This window comes from Chelmon rostratus, chromosome 4, assembly GCF_017976325.1.
Source record: "Chelmon rostratus isolate fCheRos1 chromosome 4, fCheRos1.pri, whole genome shotgun sequence".
Lineage (NCBI taxonomy): Eukaryota > Metazoa > Chordata > Actinopteri > Chaetodontiformes > Chaetodontidae > Chelmon > Chelmon rostratus.
The window spans coordinates 19353957-19376027 of record NC_055661.1 but is presented as its reverse complement, the minus strand read 5'-3'; the positions used below and the strand labels follow the sequence as shown (position 1 = coordinate 19376027).

General features: G+C 42.0%; 1 protein-coding gene across 1 annotated transcript; it reads left to right on the top strand.

Moving 5' to 3' along the window:
- The first annotated feature begins 8752 nt into the window (after positions 1–8752).
- lpl (lipoprotein lipase) lies at positions 8753–16530 on the top strand. Its single transcript, XM_041936140.1, has 10 exons — positions 8753–8984; positions 9861–10066; positions 10635–10814; positions 11477–11588; positions 12342–12584; positions 13196–13438; positions 14158–14278; positions 14522–14704; positions 14800–14907; positions 15215–16530. Exons 1-10 carry the CDS (start codon positions 8882–8884, stop codon positions 15264–15266), a joined length of 1551 nt encoding a protein of 516 aa, XP_041792074.1. The 5' UTR covers positions 8753–8881; the 3' UTR covers positions 15267–16530.
- Positions 16531–22071: the final 5541 nt, after the last annotated feature.

Here is a 22071-nt window from a genome sequence, read left to right as displayed (position 1 = left end):
GCTATAACCAGTCTCTGATTAACATGAAGCTTGTCAGTGGGCATAGTTTGCTGATATTATTACATTATACAAAAAAAAAAAATTGATTTGAAAGTTCCTATTAAATTCAAAATTTACTTCCCTTGTTGTTACCCTGTGTCCTGGCTGCACTTGTCCCTGTTTTCACAGTATGTTTAATAAATGAAAATTTTATATAATTACTTGTGACCCTGATTCCAAAAAAGTTATGATGCTGAGTAAAACTCAAAAATGATTGTGATCATTTGCTAATCCTTTCTGACATATACTCAACTGAAAACAGTTTAAAGACAATATGCGCCTTAACAAACTTACAGCCAATAAAGTGTTATTATAGATTTTGTGGCAATACAGTTGACGCCTCTGATCATATCAAATCTGCAGGTCGGGCTACCCCATCTTTCATGTGGAGACACAGAAACCACACAAGGTAATTAATTCGTTTTATTATGATTATGAATAATTAATCTTGGTATCAGTTCATGAAACCCTCTATGTCTTCTGTTGTTTTATTGTTGTCCACTAGAGGGCGTCATATAACCATAAATAGAAGCTTGGGCATTAGTCTATTTCTATTGAGGAAGAAGAAGTTGTTGCAGATTAATCAACAGTTAATGCAGCTACAGAACCAGCTGATACACAACATTTACATTGCAAACAAGCGTGTGTGAGGGTTGAAGTCACTGCATCCATCCATGCACTACATCATACAAAAACTTGTGGATCCATGTGGACGTGGATGACAGCAGCGCTGCAGGGCAGATGTGAGGAAAAATGGAGACAGAAGATGGTGGGCCTAGACGACTTGACTTGTGGGTGAGAGGGTGTTGGGGATGAAATCCAGAAATGTAGCAGTGTCCCTGCTGCTAGTTCACATCTTTTCTCTTCTCAACCCAAGGGAGAGCTCCACCACCACAAATAGTCCACCAGATGTAGAGCGAACAGCTTAAATCAACAGGAGTGTGGTCGCTGGGGAGAGGTAGAGATACTTCACCTGGACACACATTCACACTTAAAGTCAGACAGACTTGTATGCAAGCAGCTGCACTGAGGTCAATGGGGAAGGTATGCACACACACACACACCACTGACCCTCAGGTCACCCCGTGCTGTGCAACATCATTTACCCAGATTGCTGACCTTTGCACATTCACTGTGTTTATTTTCTCTGATGTCTGTCCTGATGGGTCATATATCTGAAGGATCCTCCATGTTTCTGTGTTTGTTGCAGCTCCCCTCTTTCTTTCTTCCTCTCTATATGTGCATCTGGGTTTGTGACCTTGTCAGTAGCTGTCAGTCCTAAGATGGATCTGATGTTTGGATCTTATCTACCCGGGCTGGGTTTAGGTTTTACAAACTGCAATACATTTTGCTGTACCCTGCATTGTGCCATTTCTCTCTCCCTTCGTGATGGTATGTGGACGTATAGCAGGTAATATGATGACGACAGCAGGTGCCACATCCCTACCCCATTCTGCACATCAGAAACAATTCACATCATCTCGCACAGCAGGTTTTCAGTAAGCTCTTCATCGCTTTGATTGGTTCACGTCTCTGAATCAGCGGCAGTGCATGTGAACGTGAGACGCTGCAGCAGGGGAGCTGAGGCGGGGTCCTAATGTTTGCGTTACATGTTTGCGTTTCATGGTACCCTCATGTGCATTAGCTCCTCTGTATGTTAGTCTGCAAGGCACCAGACCTGAGACCACCGCAGGTGGATCCATCACGAGCCTTATAGAACAGCTGAGGAAAAACAAAGCTGAGACAACATTCTTATTCGTGTGTTTCCACAGGACTGAAGCTCAGAGCAACATGTTGGCCTGCAGGCTGGGGGAGGTTTCAGGAGAAGGTTTTAGCATTGTGGGTCACAGAAAAATGCAGAAAGTGATTAAAATAGGAACATAATTAATGTATACAGGTACACACCTGTATACATTAATCTAATTCTTTTTATCATCCAGCCTGCCCTGTTGTTGCCAAGAAATGTTTTTTTTAGAGTGTTGTTGTCAAATGGCTTTCCACAATATCGTGCAGCCCTGATATGATTAGAAAAATCTGCAGTTTATAATGGAAAATATAAAATATCCAGTCTCTTCCAGGTATCAGTCAAAATCAATGCCAGATGGAGAGCCAATAGAGAGCCAGAGATATCGTATTTTCATTCTATACATTCTTCTTCCATGTCAAAACCAGTTGCCTACATTACCCACAACGCAATTCAACCACCATGCACTTCTATCAAAACTCATACATTTATGGGGAAAATTATAATATTAAGTATGGAACTTCATGGGTTTTGAGTATGTTTTTGCAATACTTTTAAACATTTTTTCTTCAGGACTTTTAAGGGAGCAACAACAGGGTAAATCCTTCATCTGGTAGAGGTCTGCTGCCAGAACAATGATCCTGAGCTCCTCACAATCATTCATGCAGGACACCCAGAGCAGCACGAGAGGAATGATGCAAACTCTCTTTTCTGCCTGCCAAAGACATCGAGCTCAGACGGCAGGCAGACTGATGAAAAGAGAGCGAAGGCCAAAGCTGAGCCAAGCTGGGTCACCGCAGTCCAAGACCTCATCGAGGAGGGGGGGGCAGGAGGACGGCCAGACACAAGGCTTGAAGGATGCAAAACTTTGTGAGAAAAGCCTGTCGTCAAATGTTCATGCCTGAGTGGTTTCTGACCTAAAAATAATCTTTGATGGTCTTCTCAGCCTTTAATTTGGGTTATTTGTTATGCCTGGTTGCACAAGAAAGAAAACTCATGACTTTATTAAAGACTTCATAATATTTAATGTATTTTACTTTCACTTCATGCATTTTACAGTTTGCTCTCAGATAAGATGAGGTAGCTGCAAGGTCAGACACTGGCATCCTCTGGAACAGCTGGAACCAAATCGTTATGAAATGTCTTCTGTCTCCTGACTTGGGACATCACTTCAGAGTTGAGAAAGTCCGGTCTGACCAGACTGGTGCTGACTGCTGCGTGCACAGCCACCTGAGACTTAACACTTGTGTGACCAGCTGCGCTTGTGGACTGAACATAGGACTCATTCAGGCTTCTCGTCTGCTGCATTCCTCTCATGACGTTTAGATAAAACCACCAACACACATGCTTAAAAGCACTTATGTAATGTACAGGCATGAAACTGATGGAAAAAACTGGAGAAAACTACTACTGGTGTGTGATTGTGTCTGTTACGTGTGTGCGTTGCAGCCACATAGCGTGCATGCTTGCTTTATGTGTGCATGTCACTGTCGGGACTCTCTGGACCGCATGCAAGTTGACAGTTGATGCTCTGTGTGACCTGATTTACAGAGGACATGCAGCAACAGATGCACAGCCTCTGACCCATGTGTGCATCTGTGTGTGTGCGTGTGTGTGTATGCATGTCTGTATATAGGTTTGTTATTTACATACCGTATCTAACCAGCAGACAGAAATGTCCGCATGCTGTGCAACAGTGCAGTCCTAAGGCTCGGTATCTATACATGCACTTAGGTTTCCTATGTATCTAAATATATTTTCATATATGTCAGACATTACATAAGGAGAAGCTCATGGTTCTGGCTTTCATCCATCCTCTTGAGGTCACCCTCACCCTCACCATACATTCAGCTCTCATATACTGTTGGCAGAGTCTGAACAACTGTTTCCTCGCTGAGATCACTTCACTGAGTTTATGAGTTATGTACTCCATCGAGTTAGTTACACTGTCAGACTCATGACGGACAGTTGGAAAAAAAAGCTCAAATTGATGCAGCAGAGCCAGAGGTATCCTCCGTTTTTATTCCATGCATTCTTCTTCCTTGTCAAAACCTGGCGCCTGCACTACCCGCACGCCTCTTCAAACCAGCAGAGAAAAATGTCCTCATGCTGTGTTATGATTTGGCATCTGTGCAGGCACTTAAGTTTCATATATATTGAAATATGTTTTTTTTATATATATATATGTTGAATATATGAGATCACAATCATCAACCCTACAAAAGACAGAATGGCTCACAGTGAGAGCACAGAAGTGATTTTATCAGCTCTTTCTCTTAATAAAATAATGATTAGTTTGGATGTTTTTGTAGATGTGGCGTTTTAGATAATCTGAAACCATATTATACGAATGATCGTATAGGATGTAGGTTATTTTCCTCCTGTGAAGCTCGGTGTCTCGCTGGTTTACTTACTGGAAAGCGAGGACTGAAAGGTTCAGGAAAGGGGCGCACAGAGTTTACAGTGAAGCGTGGATGCAAACAGGAGACACGCTGTGTGTATGTTAGATATAAACGTCCTGATGCACACACACAATTGATGCATCAATTAGTTTCCTCGTTAAACTGCTGCCAAGAGGGTCGAACACGACCTTTTCATGTTACCCTTGAATAGAGGAATAAAATACTGCCTTCCTCACACACACTCGCCTCCTCCTCGAGTCTTTCTGCAGCTCTTTTATGACCTTACTGTGTCTTTAGCAGGAGACTCGTAAAAGACTGAACTCCCACTGAGGAGCCTTTCTTTCTCTCCGTCCTGCCAGGCAGTTCTTTTTCCTCGTCTAATGGATTTCTGAATGGCCCTTTAGCATTCATACCACTAACTGAAATGTGTATAAACCTTATGATCAGTGAAACCCTGATTCATGAGTTGTTGTTTTTTTCTTTGGCATTATTTACTTTCCAGCTAGCTTCAAGGTTTTTGCAGAAATTCCTGAAGGTCCTTTCATCTCCTGATGTGTCTGGACAGTGATGGCAATGAGAGCGAGTGCAAACATTCGGATAAAAAAGAGAACACAGCGTGATGAGTGTCAGTGAAGTCATGAAAAACAATGAGAGGATGGCCTTGCACGGGCAGCAGTGTGCAAGAAATACAGCTGAAGGAGCAGAGGAAGAGGAGATGGAAGTTAGTGTGGAAGCCACATACTGTACACACATGGTGCAACCTCTCTGAAACACATGGGGGCCCCAGCAAATTCGCTTGGCAATAATATTTATGCTGCATCATCCTGTGAAACCAAATCCCTGTTTTCCTAGAATCAGCCTTCTCAGTTAGCCATCAGAGTGGACATTTATGTTGAGGATTTCACCATTAAAGGTCTGTGTGTGCAAGTGTGTGTTTGCACGGCAGCTTAAACACATGTTTCATGTCTCACTTTCAGAGATTCAGTGTTTGCATGACTCACTGTATGTTGTTTTCATTTGGGATATAAGGCACACCTGTGATTACACCTGTAGACGACAAACACATGCAAGTGCCAGAAGCACGAGAGAAAGAGAAAGGAGATGTCTAAAGAAACAGATGGAGTGTATTTATGATTAATTCAAATATTTGCAATCAGCAGATGCATGAAGCCGCCTGCGCGGCTCGACGCTGCTCTGCAGGCTACGGACGACATAATCCCTCAGCAGTGGAGGAATGTGAAACCAATGTGCAGCCTTTTAGGTTCGCAGAAGAAAAAGCAACAACAGGAAAGTGAACGAATTCCTCCTCAGCAGGAAGCCGACGCTCTCTTCTGCCGTGATCTTTTAATTTCCTCAGCAGGTCGCGGGGTCAAAGCCAAACTAATTGGAGATCAAACTGGCTGAATGACATTAAAGTGGGGCTCATCAGATCTGCACACAGAGCAAAACACCACAAGCAGTTTGTCTCTCTGTATCTTTATCTCTCGACTCTCCTTCTCCCTCTTTTTGCTGATAATTACACCCAGCATAACCTCAGCTTCGATGAGTGTGCCAGGGTGTGTCTCATACAGGATATGACATTGTAGTTTATCACCACGGGTCTCCCCTGGGGTCAAATACAGTAACGGCAGTGAATGTGGAGATGGCGACTGAGATCACAGGCTCAGGGATAGGCGTTGCTCCTCTCTCTAATCACTGGGTTGGGCCTCTTGGTCTGGCCATAAGCATCACCTTCCCAACAATCGCTGGCACATGCATACATGCAAACACACCTAAACATACATAGACACGCATACGCTTGAACATGTAAGATAAAAGCCACAGCAGACTATGTTTAGAGAGGGCAAATATAGAGCAGCAGCTGATTACTGAGGACAGTTCAATCATGCAGAAAATGTTGGTCTTTCATGAAGGAAAGTGAGGTTTTCCCTATTATTCAACCATTAAAACCTAAATGTTCTGCTTGGAGTCCTGGAGGGTCTCATTAACAGCTCAAAAAACATACTCGACATTGTTTAATCACCTCGAAATTTCGCGACTTTTCCCTAATTTTATGAGAAGTGCTTGTCAACATGATGAAGGGGTCTCAGACACCCCAGCTGTAAAACATGGTTAAAAACAATAGATTTCGGTATCTGTGATTGGTGTGAACTGCACTTCTAACTGACCCGGCAAACAAGATGAATACACATTTTCCAGTTCATGTAATGTGTAAAACAAAAGTAAAATAAAGGCTTGATCTTTGGTGAAATAACGCTGCTTCATTTCTGTATTTTGTCACCTTCATCCAACGTAGACGCTTTTTGAAGAATGTGAAAACTCCACTCTGTGCTATTTTTGTCGCCTTCAAGTATACCTAAATGTACTTGAGCAGTCCTTCAGTACCACTTGAGTAATACTTGAGTATACTTGAAGTGTAAATAGTTGCTAAATTGGCACAACTTTTTATAAACTCTAAGTGTACTGAAGTCCACCAGTGACAATCGTAATTCATGAGCATTCAAAACACACTTGCAGTACAACTGTATTATATCATCAGTGTGTTGAATAAACTTAAATATACTTAAAATGAAGTCAAATTTAAGTATACTTAAATTAAGCATGCTAATACTGTGTTATAAAGGATTATGCTAAAAGTGTACTTTTCATAAGTTAACTTTATTACTATTAAAAGTACTCTTAAATACAGTTTCTATACTTTTTTAAGTATGACTTTGAAATACCACTTTAAGTGTTGCAGAATTAGTGATTTGTTTGTTTGTTCAAACAATGAAGACGTGAAACACTAGAGTTACATTTCTACACTGCTGCAGCCGCAGCACCTGTGTGCGTGGTGCCTTGCTCCTGAGTCACGCTCCACATGTGATATCTTAATCCAAATCTCATTTAGCTTCGTTTCTCTACGGGTTTTTGAAGAATAATATTTCTGTAGATTAAGCTGCACAGTGGGGGGCATCTCACGCGGCACTGATAAGACCAATGTATGTCACGATTGAGAAACTTTATCCTTTACTGTTGAACATTATGTGGTATTATGGTGCTGACACGAGAGAACGTGAAAAAAATATCTAGGCTATAGGTCAGCCTGTTTTTACTGCTCTCGGTTTGGAGAGACAACAGACGTGTAAAATGTTCTCATGCAGGTGTTTTGGCATTGAAATCATCATTAAACTCAGACACATGTGTTCAGTCACATTTCTCTCATGCCTGTTCTCATCCCACATGTGTCTCTCATTTCTGAGCTTTCTGGGCTTCTTCTGTGCCCCTAAGTGCCACAAAAGGGATCTAAATGCCACCGTAAAGTGTGGATGTCTTAACATCCTGTTTTCATTTTACATGATACATGGAATGTACTTTTCTTTATGTCTTTCTGTTTTTTCCCCTTTTGCTTCCTTTTTGCATGCAATCAGAAGGCATGGAACAATATTGTGGTATCAGTTGTATTCCAGTTGTGCTTTGTCATTTTTTTTTTTTTTTTTTTGTAGCTGCAGACTCAACAGAGGTCCACCAATGGGAGAAGGTTTTTTTTAACACACCCACACTGACTGAGATCTGGCCTGAGATAGTCACATCTGACCTGACTGCTAGAAGCATCAGTGGGCTCTGACGTTGCTTTTCAGGCCACATGTAGCAACACAATTAACAAACTTATCATGAGATTTGAAATATCTCATGATAGTTATCATGATAGTTGAAATATATAAATGAGATATGTAAAATATAAAAAAGAGAAACCGAATTTGCTCTGACCTCCTAAGCAGACAGACGTCTGAACCTGGAAAAATTTCATATATTAAGGCTTGAAAAGAAGTTTATTATTCATTAGCTGTAACCTTCATTGGCTAAATCCCAGTCATACTGTTTTGACTGTGTTTTACTGTACACTGTCTGTACCCAGAACTGATACTGACTCGATTATCTGGTGAAATAAAGCAAACTGACATTGAATTGCAAGTAACAGAACAATAAATGTAATGTTATACATTATCAAAGGAGGAATGGAACTGATATATTTGACTTTTTATTGCATCTGGTTGTCAGCTGTAGTTCCTTGTTGCTTTACAAATTAATACTTTACACAGAAAAGGTGATAAGCTTATAAAATGTGTTTTTTTTTTTTTTACAGATATAAGTACAGAATGGTGCATGAAATAATAAAAACTGCAACAATAAAATGTTTCTTACTCACCGACAATCAGTAATACAAACTAATGATATAATATATAACAGTATATCTCTAACGGGCCTTTTCTGCACTGTACTTTTGAAACATTTAAATGCATTTAGTTAATAATACATTAGTAACATTTTTAATGCAATTTCCTGTCACTTGTTAACGATCTAACAAACTCATTGATTACTGATCAGTGACGGTGATAATGGGCCTTCATGCAGAGTCCTGATGGCAGCAGAGCTTGTGAATGACTTTCTCCTCACTGACACAGAGCCGGGACCAAGCCTAAGCCCCGCCCCTCTAACCCTCAGCCAATCCTGTCTGAATATTCAAATGAGCCACCCATAAAGATGACTTGGAGCGGCATCTGTGACAGTCCATTATGAAGTTTTACTCCTAAACCGCAACTCCGGACCACTTTCTGCCTTAAAATACGCGATTGGATATCTGTTCACTTGGTCGACCGACATCTAGAGAGTTTTTTATTCAGGATACTTTTAGAGGAAAAAACTGCTCAATAATATGGGAAAAGAAAATATCAGTTTTTTGTCATTTTGGATAATTTTGGGAAACATCTTTGCAACTTTTTCCTCTGACCCTGAACCCCCCACCAGCACTGTGTTCGGTAAGACCGAGTGTGTTTGTCTGTCAGCGTGTTATTTCCACGAATCGTCAGCAGCTCTAATGAAGGGAACTTTGTGTGGGAAGCAGGTTAATTAATGAGCGCCGCTCCGCGTTGACCGCGGGTAACCCCGTGAAACCCTTTCCGCAGCTCAGGTCTGCAGGTCTGCATGTGTGCATGAAGAAAAGCTGCAGCCACGGGCCTTTTGTCCGCGGAGAGGAAAACTTTCAGAGGGAGCCACTGAATTTCAAATGCGAATAAAATCACCTTCATTTAGAGGTTAAAACTGAAAAAAGTATGCCAGCATTTATTGTTTACTCAAAAAGGCGCCACCTCACTTATTAATGACATTTCTCCGCATAAAGCCATGGCTTATCTGATTAAAAGAAAAAAAAAAAAAAACGACTTATCTTACAGAACTGAATGTCCTGAATTAGTTTAGAGTTAATTTTTAATCAAAATTTAATTAGTGTAACTGAGCTGAAACTCGTCAGGAAATCCAGAACTTAACAGTATTTTGAGGTTTAATTCAATTTCTGCTGGTAGAAATGCAGGGGAAACAAAAGAGGGCGACACTGCCTTGCTGTTCCCCTTCTGGTTGAGTCAGACTGGTGAGATCAGTGGTCACTTGCTGTAATAGAGAAGCGCAGCAAGGTTTCAGAACATGCATGAATGAAAAAAGCTGCTGTTTCTTAGTTTGAGTGTGTTTACTTTGTCTTCTGCATGAAAACGTTTTATAGAACTGTGGCTCATATTACTGGCTGGATGCACAGAGCTGGATGATGTGATAATAATGTAACCTTTTCCTGCTCAGAATCCCTGAATCTAATAAGATACTGCATTCTGTTTGTGTGTGTGTGCGTGTGTGTGTTGTAACAGTAAACACCACCGTCACTGCCACTCCCCTGCCCACCACTGCTGAATGGATCACAGACTTCACTGACATTGTGTCCAAGTTCTCCCTGCGCACGGCGGACGTCCCAGATGATGACATGTGCTACATCGTGACCGGCAGGATCGAGACCATCAACGAGTGTGAATTCAACTCAGAAACACAGACCTTCATCGTGATCCATGGCTGGACGGTACGTCATTCTCAACGTATATCATGTAAAGTTGTCATCAGCGTGATCTACTCTCGAAAAACATATTCAAATCCTAGCAGACTCTGTCTTATGGGTGCCTCATTTGTTAAGTGTCAAGTGTCTGTTCATGTGCTGTGTAGGTAATGTGCACAGTTTTTGCTCTGAGATACTGATATAGTGAAATTATACCAGCTGAAAAAATGCTATAAAATGTCATGTTGCATGAACATAAAACAGGCAGAGTTTGAGGCTTGCCAGTGCAACCAACTCCCAACAAACTGATGTTCATATCCGTACGTTAGATTAGTGTTAGTGCATGCACCCTTCAGAGCAGACAGGCTGAGAGCGGTGATTTAGCTCACAAACAGTCCACACATCCCCTCCTTTAATGTGATTCAGAGCCAGTCATGCAACGAGATTCGAACCTGATGACGCCTTGGCTTCCCTCCAGGGCACAAAATGAGGACTTTGGCTGGAATAAATCATGCTACCCTGCAGCTGACCTCAGATATGTTTGTGGAAAAAAAAAAAAAAAGAAAAGAAAACAAGCATGTGTGTGTCACTGCAGGTAACGGGGATGTTCGAGAGCTGGGTGCCCAAGCTGGTGTCAGCCCTCTACGAGCGCGAGCCCAGGGCCAACGTGATCGTGGTGGACTGGCTGACCCGAGCCAACCAGCACTACCCAACGTCCGCAGCCTACACCAAACTAGTGGGACGTGACGTCGCCAAGTTTGTTACCTGGTTACAAGTGAGTGTTTCCATTGCACAAAAGCCATGCTGCGTGACAGCTGGCTAGCAGCTGGATCGGATCTTCCACATCCTCTTTGTTGACAAGTGGATTTGGCCTACTGCATTTGGATGACCAAATTATCACTGCGATCTATGTCAACCTGCCTGTGAAGAAATTAGAGCAGCTGGTGAATCTGTGGCGTATTTGTAGCTAATGATGTAATATTTTTTATTGTACCCGGCGTTGCTGCTGCGGATATGTCTTCCTAGTGGTTATGATGAACGCCCTATAAAGGCGTTTTATGGCATTGTTAGTGGTTGACAACAGCCTCTTGTTCCAAGCCTCAATATCCAGTGGAGCACTGCCTTTGTCTGGTGGACTTCACGTCAAAAACGGATGTTGGCATGAATAACACTTTCATTTATTTGTCCTTTGTTTACGTGACTTCCAAGTTTAAAGCTCGCAAAGTTTTGGCAAGCATAAAATTACACAAATTAATCCTCGTCTTGGATTAGGTCCCAGGCTCTGTTCAGACTTGAAACGAGTGCTGCAGCGCTTTGCCAGGTGCAGCCTGCTATTAGCTTTAATCCCTCCGGCAGGTCTGCAGGATTCAGTTTAAACTGTTTTAAGGCATGTCAGCATGTTCTCCTGGTATATCTCATCCATCTCCTCGCTTTCAGAACGTGCTGCAGTTGCCCTGGGAGAGGATTCATCTGCTGGGCTACAGTCTGGGAGCACATGTGGCTGGGATCGCTGGAGACCTCACTGACCATAAAATCAGCAGGATCACAGGTGAGAACATGAACTTAACCAAAAGGGTCATCATCATTACGGTACAGAAAGATAAACAGTGTGAGCATAGATGTATTTAAGTGGAAAATGGGTGACTATTATCCTCAGTTCTGATTGGTTGAGCCTCATTTGAAGTTGTTGCAGTAAAGTAGATAAACCTGCATCTTTTTGTATAATAATACATGATTTAAGCATGACCATGTGTAATGCTTTCAGCTATAAGCATTTGAGCTTATTTGGTGCTTTTGTTGGCTAAATTTACTGTCTGAGACAATGAATTCCTGCGTGCAAACACTTTATACTGTAATGCAATACATGGCTGCTATTCTCTCCAGCCCTGCTCCTAAAAACAACACAGCACACCAGTGAAATATGATCCGATGGCCATTACATTCCATGCATGTATTGTATATGTACATGTAGCCAGTGGATGCCAGTCAAAGGCTCCAATCCCCCTATTTGTCACGATGAGGTTTATCCAGCTTTGAAATCTTGCTGACCTGCTCCGATTAACAGTATCTTTACTGTGATCCGAGGCAGCAGCCCATTGCGAGCCCACAATCACTGCTTTGCATTGTTCTGAGCTTCTGTGGTTCTGCAGAGCTGCACTTAGAGTAAAGAGGCCACACATTCAAATGTTTTAACGTACGGTTTCGTAGACACTTCTTTTTGCTTTTATGTGTGTCTTTATCTACACAGCATTTATTTATACAGAACTGTGCTCAACAAATGCCTCACTCTCCTTTCTTCTAGGCCTGGATCCTGCTGGTCCCACCTTCGAGCATGCAGACAACCAGAACACCCTGTCCCGAGACGACGCCCAGTTTGTGGATGTCCTGCACACCAACACCAGGGGCTCCCCGGATCGCAGCATCGGCATCCAGAGACCTGTGGGCCACATTGACATTTACCCCAATGGAGGCACTTTCCAGCCGGGCTGCGACATCCAGAACACACTGCTGGGGATCGCATTAGAGGGCATCAAGGGCCTCCAGAGTATGTACCTCACTGCACTTCTGCTTGAGATGATGCTTTATGTTGCAGTTTGTAAACACTCGCTCACATTGGTAGTAAGGCAATGCAGCCAGTGTGTCTGCATTTCAACTAGATGACCTAAACACATACCTGCATGTTGGCACGCATACGGCCTTATTATTAGAACCAGTGGTCAGTAAGGGGCTCCAGTTGATCGGACCTCGTGGTACCAATCTTCTCCACCTCGTCTGTGTGACACGCTGTACCATAAATACACATCTCTGCCCACATTAAAGCGAAACATTCGCAGCGACCGTGCTGTAAATCGTCAAAGACAGCCTTGAGTGAGTTTACATGGTGTCAGCAGACACTTTGACTCCATAAAAGCTTTCAGGGCTACAATTAAAATATGTTTGTCTCCAGTCATAACAGCTGCAGCCACAGATTCGGTTGTTGCTGTTTTCCTGTGGACATGTTTTGCTGGTGAGAAATGCCATCTGGGTCATTTTACTCAACCCTGACATGTCAAGAGCCATAAAAGCCACACATGAGGAAGACATTTTCTCTGTTGCATGACGCCTTCTGAAAACAGACCGAGGTTTTTCACAGCTTCTGTTCCCTCCGTGCTGCAGATATGGACCAGCTCGTCAAATGTTCCCACGAGCGCTCCATCCACCTGTTCATCGACTCGCTGCTGAACACCCAGCAGCAGAGCTTCGCCTACCGCTGCAACTCCAAAGAGGCCTTTAACAAGGGGCTGTGCCTCAGCTGCAGAAAGAACCGCTGCAACAAGCTCGGCTACAACATCAACAAGATCCGCATGACCCGCAGCGCCAAGATGTACCTCAAGACCCGCGAAATGATGCCTTACAAAGGTAAACATCGGGAAAAAGGAGGAGTTTGTAGGTTTAGAGAAGAAGTGCATTTAACTACTGCAGACAAATCCGACCGGCTTTATGTACTTTACTGAGGATTAGCGAGAGTTGAGTTAATTCATGCACATTCCTTAATTGGAGTAATCCTCAGTGTGTGAGCTACTGTTGTCTAACGGACTTAGTGTCAATGTGGCTCCTTGGAGCTGAATATTAGTACAGTTAGTGCTGGTACAAAAAGACTATACACACCTTTAAGGGGAGCTCTAACACTTAACAGACATGTACAACAAGTAGCAACTATTCAGGAGGTCACATGAAGAAGAGGTCATGGGTATTTTAGTTGCTCAGGGTGTGCTAAGGTAATGCAACACCGCTGCGTCTCATACTCTAGCAATGGAAAAATTGAAGAATGACAGTTTGGCACAAGTCAGCAGAATTTTTGTGGAACAATTTGTAACGGATGTTCAAATGTGTGTTGACGTATTAGCATGTTTAGTGAGTAGTTATAGGCTGTGGTAATGAATATACACAAGGGTGTGCACATGAAATCAAGCAGGATTTAGCACAAATCTCTCAGTGTTTAAACGCAGCACTGTGACAGTCACATGAAGACAGAGATTACGGTTACATAAGGGCTTCTCTGGTGTTTAACTTTAAGTAGTGGTATGAGACAAGTGTACAGCAGGCCTTCAGTAAACTCTCTGTTTCTTCTCTCCCAGTTTTCCACTATCAAGTGAAGGTGCATTTCTTCAGCGCGGACCGGCTGAGCTTCACAGAGCAGCCCATGAAGATTTCCCTGTATGGAACCCACGGAGAGAAGGAGGACATTTCCTTTGTCCTGTACGCACATTAAACAGTACAATGCTTTTAACATCCAGCATGTGAAAATCAAATACACGCAGTCTGATGGAGTCATGATGGTCAGCAACAGTGTTTGCAACTACCCCCCGACTCTAAATAAAGGCTCTTGTGCTGCATACGTCACACATGCATCCACACACATACCACGGGTGCCTTTACTGGCTCCATGTAGAAGACAGTCCGCCTGACCTGAGAACGTTTGCTCTTCCTTTCACCCTGCAGGCCGGTCCTGAACGGTAACACCACGTTGTCCTTCCTCGTCACCACCGATGTGGACATCGGTGACCTGATGATCGTGAAGCTGCGCTGGGAGAAGGACACAATCATCAGCTGGTCAGACTGGTGGGGCAGCAGCAAGTTCCACATCCGCAAACTGCGCGTCAAGTCCGGGGAGACCCAGTCCAAGTAAGCTCTTCGTCACCACCACAAAGATGTGATTGTCAAGACAATTATGTACGTCACACAGGTGATTTAAAATGTTTCCCCTTTTGTGATTCCAGGGTGATCTTCAGCGCGAAGGACGGAGAGTTCGTCGACCTCGTCAGGGGAGGAGAAAGTGGAGTCTTTGTCAAGTCAAAAGAAGACAACATGAGCCGCAAAGAGAAATTGTAAGCCGAGGAGAAGCTTCCTGCATATGGAGAACACATTGTGTGCTTTTGAGTGGTTATTTATCGTCAGTTATTCATTGACCTTTCAGAATTATTTACAAATGACTAACGCAATTTACATGTGAATATGCTATTTAAAATAAGTTTTTGAACAAAGGGAGAGAGAGAAAGAGCACACTACAACCTCCATACATCTGTTTACATAACTGGAAGAATACTCTGATTACAATGACCGTCCTGTGAGCCCTGCTGAGCATTATCAGAAGCACGAGCTCCCCTGCTCACCATTGTCTCTTCTTCTTTCCAGGATGCACAAGCTGAAGATGCAGGGCAGTCTTTACGGGCAGAACGACGCTTGAAGTTGCACTTGAACGCAAACCCCGACCCGTCGTACACATCATCCGTCCATACATACATAACCAAAGATAGACAGCACACAGCGCAACACTGGGAAAGCCTTTGCAAGTAACTGGACACATAACTAAATGCTGCGTTTTTCTCGTTTCCCTCCTGTTGTGCCTCATGACTTCACCTCCCAGTGCAACCAACACAGCCTCATCCACAGTGCTGGAAATCAGCCTGCTCACCAGCTCTCTTCTGTCTCTCTACAAATTCTGCTGCTGAAAAATGTTACAGGTTTCCTCTGTGATGATGTGCTCACATTTTTCAAATGTACACTTTCAGTAGCCTTTGCTGCATATCTTTGTAATCATTTGTTTATGCTTTTGTAGCCTATATGTACTGTTTATACTGATTTTTCTTTGCCTATGTGAACTTGGATTGTCATAAAAATATAAATGATTCAGAGTGATAGGCATAATTTAGGCACATGTTTTTTGTTTTTTTATATGTGCAAAATGATCATTTGGCCCTTATGTTTGTCTTAACCTAACTACTAATTGCCAACAATCAACAGGGACCAAAGAAGTATTTACTATCTACTGAACAGAGAATCACAGCCCTCTTTGTAAATACCTTTTTTAATCGATATTATATATATTTTTGAATACGAGTCATGTGTTAATATCTGATCTCTTGAAACCGTCCTTGTTCTTTGATTGCGTTTTGGTTATTGTGTCACTGGTCACTTTAAAAGGCCCCCTGCAGTCATTTGGATGTTAAGGTCATTGAGATTGCGGTTCAACAGGGATATGCATTTTTTTTTTAGACTTGGTCATTTTTTCATGAAATTGAAGGTCACTTTTTAAAATGTCCAGTGATGGCTAGGTCAACAGTGTCTCACCTGCAACAGTTTACCTCAGTCTACAACATGCCCTTATTTTGAAAGGTCAAACATTGCAACATTGCTGAAAATAAACATGCAAGCCATGGTAATTTGTGATGGACTGGCCTACATGATAGCCATAATACATCTCAAGAATACTTCATATTGTATTTATTGAATGTACATTTATATATTTGTATATTAAGCTGTAATATATTTTGGCAGGCTTCCTCTGTCTGTATTTTTCTAAATGAAGCGTTTTGTGATTTTATGCACGAGGCTTTGGAAAGATCGATCAAATTGGTCTCCATGGCGGCTGTTCAGTGCAGTTACTTTTATAAACTGAAATACAGTGCACTGTATAAATAATGAGCCCAGGATGGTTTAATAAAGAGAAAAATCACATATTTCAATATTCCTGACTGCTCACGTTGCTTTTAGATAACGATTAAACAATGAAATCATCAAAGGACTGCAAACCTGAACCCCAGATAAAGTTGTCACTCATCGTTTGATGGCTGAGAAATGCTGTCTGAACATGAATAAACATAGCCAAGAGCTTCCGCATGTCTCAAGTCAGCGTAATCAGATATGAAACATCTGCCTAGTAGCAGCTCATTGAGTTTAAAAGCAGGTGAAAATATCTTTAAATGTCAGTGATGACAGCTGATGCCTCTGAGGGAGCCAGCACAGCATCTGGAAGCTGGCAGCTCCTTGAATCAGGCTGACAAAGAGGTGAATCTTTTACCGATGGGAAATTTAGATTTATTTATTTAGATTTGGTACTTTGCTGTGTTAACAGCTTCTGACTTTTCATTTGCACCATTGCAGCCAAAGTCTTGACGAGTTAAAGCGAACGGAATGAATTACTTTGATAGAAAAGACAAGCCTGAGAGTTTTAAACAGTTTTAAACAAGCCTTTTCTGAACTGGGATATGCAGCATTTCAAACAAACACCACATATAAAATCACATTTAACAAAAAACACACCGAGCTGCCTGACATCAACATCCAGAGTTTAAGGTACCCTGTGGAGTTTTTATTGTTAACAGCCACATTTTTATTTGAACCCAGTGTTTCTCACCAGAACACAATGTACAGCACAGTATGTATATATGAGGCCTGAGAAACATGTTGAATCCATTTCTTTCCTCATGCCACATTCCCAAAGCTTGTTTCGTGATTCACAGTTGTGTGTTTGCACAGTTCGTGCTTGCATTTGTTTGCCATCTTTTCTGCATTTTTATTTAGAATATGTCCATTATTTCACAGGCGTTTTGATTCGATGTCAGCTGATTCCTGTGTGAAATGTCTTGACAACCATTGGATGGCCTGCTATTAAATTTGGTAATGATTCAATGTTGGTGGTAGATTTCTCAGAACTAATGACCAGCTCTTAACAGCTTCATACCTGGAGATTATGCAACCATAGCATGCTAACATGCTAACAATAGCAGGAGTCCAAGGATAAAGTAACTGAACTGAGCCCGACAAGCTGAGTTTGAACTCCAAACTACACTTTCCGCATCCACATCTGTGTGAATCCCAACACTTATGACTGTAGGGACCCTATGTGATAACGCCCTGAATATGTTTTATTTTATGGCTCTGATTCTACATGGAGCAGATGGTGAAAGTTATATCATGCAGACCCTCAAGCCCAAATGGATGTGAGTATAATTTGGAGTTAAACATGACTACTCTTCAGATGAAAAAGCTCCTCTGAGATCAAGAAGCAACACAAACTTTTGTCTGACGCCATCGTCAGGACAATTTTTTACATTTTGTTCCCACAAGTGGCAAAGACAAAAAAATGAGAGATTATCAAGGTTTTCTCTTTTTTTTATCCATTCTACAGTTATCTTGTCTGGGGACACTGATGAGAAATCCAATCCAGTATATGAATGCAAATTTAGAATGTGTTTAAAAGGCATTATGTTGTAATTAAGCACAGTATAAACAAAGCAGGTAGTACAAGAAGACGGAGCGAACTGTAGTACAAGTATTAAATGTGACTGCAGCCGTTGCAGCCATGTTTCTCAGCCATGTCAAACAGGCCAACATACCTTTTTCTTTTAATCAGTCCAGCTGTTTACACAGGCTCAGTAACCTGCATTGCTGTGACCCAAGTCTATATAGACACTACCAGAAGATCTGTGTTTAACTATAGCAGCTGTTAGACACTGCTGCTGCTGCTGCTGCCCTGCTGGTGTGCTGCTCTCTCCCTGCAGCCTGTGCAGACACGGTGTGCTACGCCAACAATACAGGGAAGCAGCTCGTCAGTACATTGCTTTGCGGTGCTACTAGTGGTAAAAAGTCCCGCAGTGTCTCTTTAAGTGGGTTGTTATTGATGTTGAATGGCTGAACTTCCTCTCCCTCATGGCTTACAAATGTGCTAACAGTTGTTCTCGTCAAACACACAGGTTACTGTAGCTCAGCCAACATCTGAAGACACTTAAGGCCCACATCCAACGTGTTTTAATAGTACAGGATTATAGCTGGTTGTTATCACTAAGCCAGCTTTGCTTAAAATTCAAAACATATTACGTAACACTGAACCACTATGACTGAAAAACACTATGTTGTATCTCTGATTCCGTCAGTTTGTAGATTAGTTCCTCTGAAAGGGTCCTCGGCCGTGGAAAGACATTTAGCAACAGTCGGGATCTGGACAAAGTCAGCATTCAATGATTTTGAAGTCCCGGTAAACATAAAAATATATTTGTTCTTCTTGTTCCTACAGTTGAATGTTTGAGCTTCGCTGTGCAGAATGATGCTTGTTTCATGAGCAGAGAGAAAAGTTTCTGTCTGCTCATGAAAGTCCAATTTAAAAGACTCTGGCTTAGCATGACTGTGATATCACACATAGTTTGGATGCAAATTCTGGTCCAATACTCAACTTACACAAGCGTGATGTGGAAACCTGAAGCCTCCAATGCACAAACACTCAGAATGGACTGAGACAGGAGACATCACCTGTGAAGCAGTTCAACTTAGAGTGACACATATTTGCAAGATCATAGATTCAGGGTTTTTTAATGAGGCAAAAGGAGTAGATTTTAGATTTTAACAGGACTCTGTGGAAACATTCCCTCATGACTCTTGTGTTGTCGGTGGACAGGTGTTGTTGAAGCCACAAAGATGACTTTTAAAACCTGTTCAGGTGTCTGCACAGCCCTGCAGAATCTCTACTGCCTCACAAAAGCTTTTCAGCTCATCAGTGAATAAAACAAGAAGAAATCTGTGCTGCAGTGCCTTAAAGAAAATAGAAGTTCTGCATATATTGCTTCTTTTCCTTTGGATGTTTTCTTTGGATCTGAATCAGCCGTTTAACGTGAAACAGCTGAATAAAAAACTTAAAAAATGCTCACTTACACACAATATTCTGTTGGTAGGAGGATCAGCTACACCGTTGGGAATTCTGAGGCTAATCCAGACATGTGCAACATGTGATCATGTGCCATTCCTAGAAATAAGATTAGGAAACAAGGCTTGGAATTACATAAAATTCGAGACATTTTGTTATCGCCAAACTTTGTGCTGCAGCTTCCCACTCTGCTTGCACCAGCAGATCTCTGCTGGGAAGGTCTGGCATCTAACTCGCTCTGCTCTTCATCACCTCTTCGTCACCACCACTGAGCCCTCGCACAGATGAGGACGGCGGGGTCCGAGCTGCAGCAGCAGGAGCGGGAAAACACATGCGGTCACTGCTTTTCGAGGAAAATGTTGTCATGTTCACAGAAGAGCAACAGTTCATGAAGACAGCTGCTCTGCTGTGGGAGCAAAGTTTTGTCTGTTTATCGGTGGACTGTACCCCTTTTAGCAGAGCAACACTGAATGAAACATCCCATATCATGCACTTTTCATGATTTTCAATTACAAATGAGTCTTTCACTGTTATCTAGTTCTGTTATTTTGAGTGCTAGACTTGAAAAAATGCATTCTTCATGTAGCAAGACTGCACAGTCATGCTAGCAACTCTGCTGAGGTCAGCTTGCTAACATGCGCACAATGGCAACACTAGCATGCAAAAGTTTACCTGGTGTCATGTTTGCCATGTTTCCAATCTTAGTGTAGCATATTTGCATGCTAACATTCGCTAATTAGCACTGAACAGCAAGTACTGATGATCCTAATGTGAGTGTCATTAGTTCTGCAGGATTTTGGACAGAAACAAAAGTATTGGACAAAGCTTTCAGGGCCAGAGGTAAAGTCAGGGGATCAACAAAGTCTCTGATTCATCCCCTGGGGAACACAAATCTACATTTCATGGCAATCCATCTAAAAGTTGTTGAGCTATTTTAATGTGGACCAAAGTGGTGGAGCAACTGACTGCCCATCCAGAGCTACACCACTTAATGGATGAATAAAGTTTGATGCACATTTTTAATCGAAGACATAGTTTCAACACTGTTAGATAACTATGAATAATCCTCTAAACACGTAGGCGACGGGTTGTTTTGTACAATGCTCTCAGGCTATTGATGTAAACAAACATTTAGGGACATGAGCAGTGATGATGTAGTTGTATTTTGTGGTCCATTTACACCCAAAGGGCTCTCATCCAAGCAATTAAAGACTGATTTAGAAATAGTAGTTTCAGCGTAATGTGTTCTGATTTTTTGCTGAATCCCTTGTTTACATTTGGCTCACAAGTTGTTCCTTTAAAAAAATCATGCTGTTCCATTCATTAAACTGACACTCTGGTCACACTGTCAATTCATAATTGGTTAGAGTTTCAGTGGGTGGTTGTAACATGCCTGTGAACTTTGTTGTTCAATTGACCTTCAAGGCAACAAGTTGGTAACTTTTCAACCATCACCTCATCGGCCTCCTGCCCAGTTTAACTTGGCATCTCATGCCACAGTTTTGGGCAATAAATCAACCCCCTTGAAGCCAACTACTCTTGCCTGACTGTTAGCACATCCCAGCTGGCATGTAAGAACATTTTTACCCTGTTAGTGAGCGAAATGATTTATGCAATAGGTCAAAGTTTTGAAGTAATGGAAACTAAGAGCAGTCTGTGAGTGCAATACTCATTGCAAGCCAGCCAAGAGCTTTACTCATTACAAATCATGATACACACTGTCCAAATGTTGCTGATGCTAGTATGTTGGTCAAGTCTGCAGAGATGTTGCAATGCCAAGAATCTGAGAACTGGACCCTGATCTGTAGGTAGCTTTTACATAAACAATAATACACTTCATATCTAATATCTAATAAGAAATATCATTTACCAATATGAGATATTAATCAAGCATCAGGTAGTTGACATGCCATGAGTATGTGCATGTTCTTTAAAACCCTAAATATGAAATATTTCTCTATAATATTATTTATGAATGAGGAGTACTACTGCATGTATGGAAACAGTTGTAGAAAGCCTTTTGTGGCTCCAGAGCGAGCTGTCTGAAACCTCATGAATTGTGACATCACTCAAGTCAGCATCACTTGAGGCTGAAGACTACAAGTTTTGAAAATGAAGTGCAGTTTTCAGACCTCTGAGCCTGCTCTTCAAATCTGCTTGAGATTAGCATCTCCAGTCTACATTAGCCACCACTAGCGTAACACAGACATATCTCTGATTGGACTGTCAGCGGTTAAGTGAGTGCATTGTGGGAAATGTAGGCAGCAGGATTTGACAAGGAAGGAGAATATGTAGAGCTGGAAAAGATGGTATCTCTAGTTCTTCTGCATTGATTTTGAGCCTTTATTCTTCTTACTGTCCACCATGAGTCTGACTAAGTTGTAGGAGTGCAATGCTTAATTGGTCAAATACTCTTTTGTAATGCATAATTAATTACGACTTAATTGAGAATGATAGAAAGAGTTAGAATCTGATACTCGCACCTATCCTACTGCTTGGTGCAGTTTTGAGTTTGTACTTCCTCTAATCTGCCCTTTGATGCCGGGACACAATCAGTGAAAAGGGGCCTAAG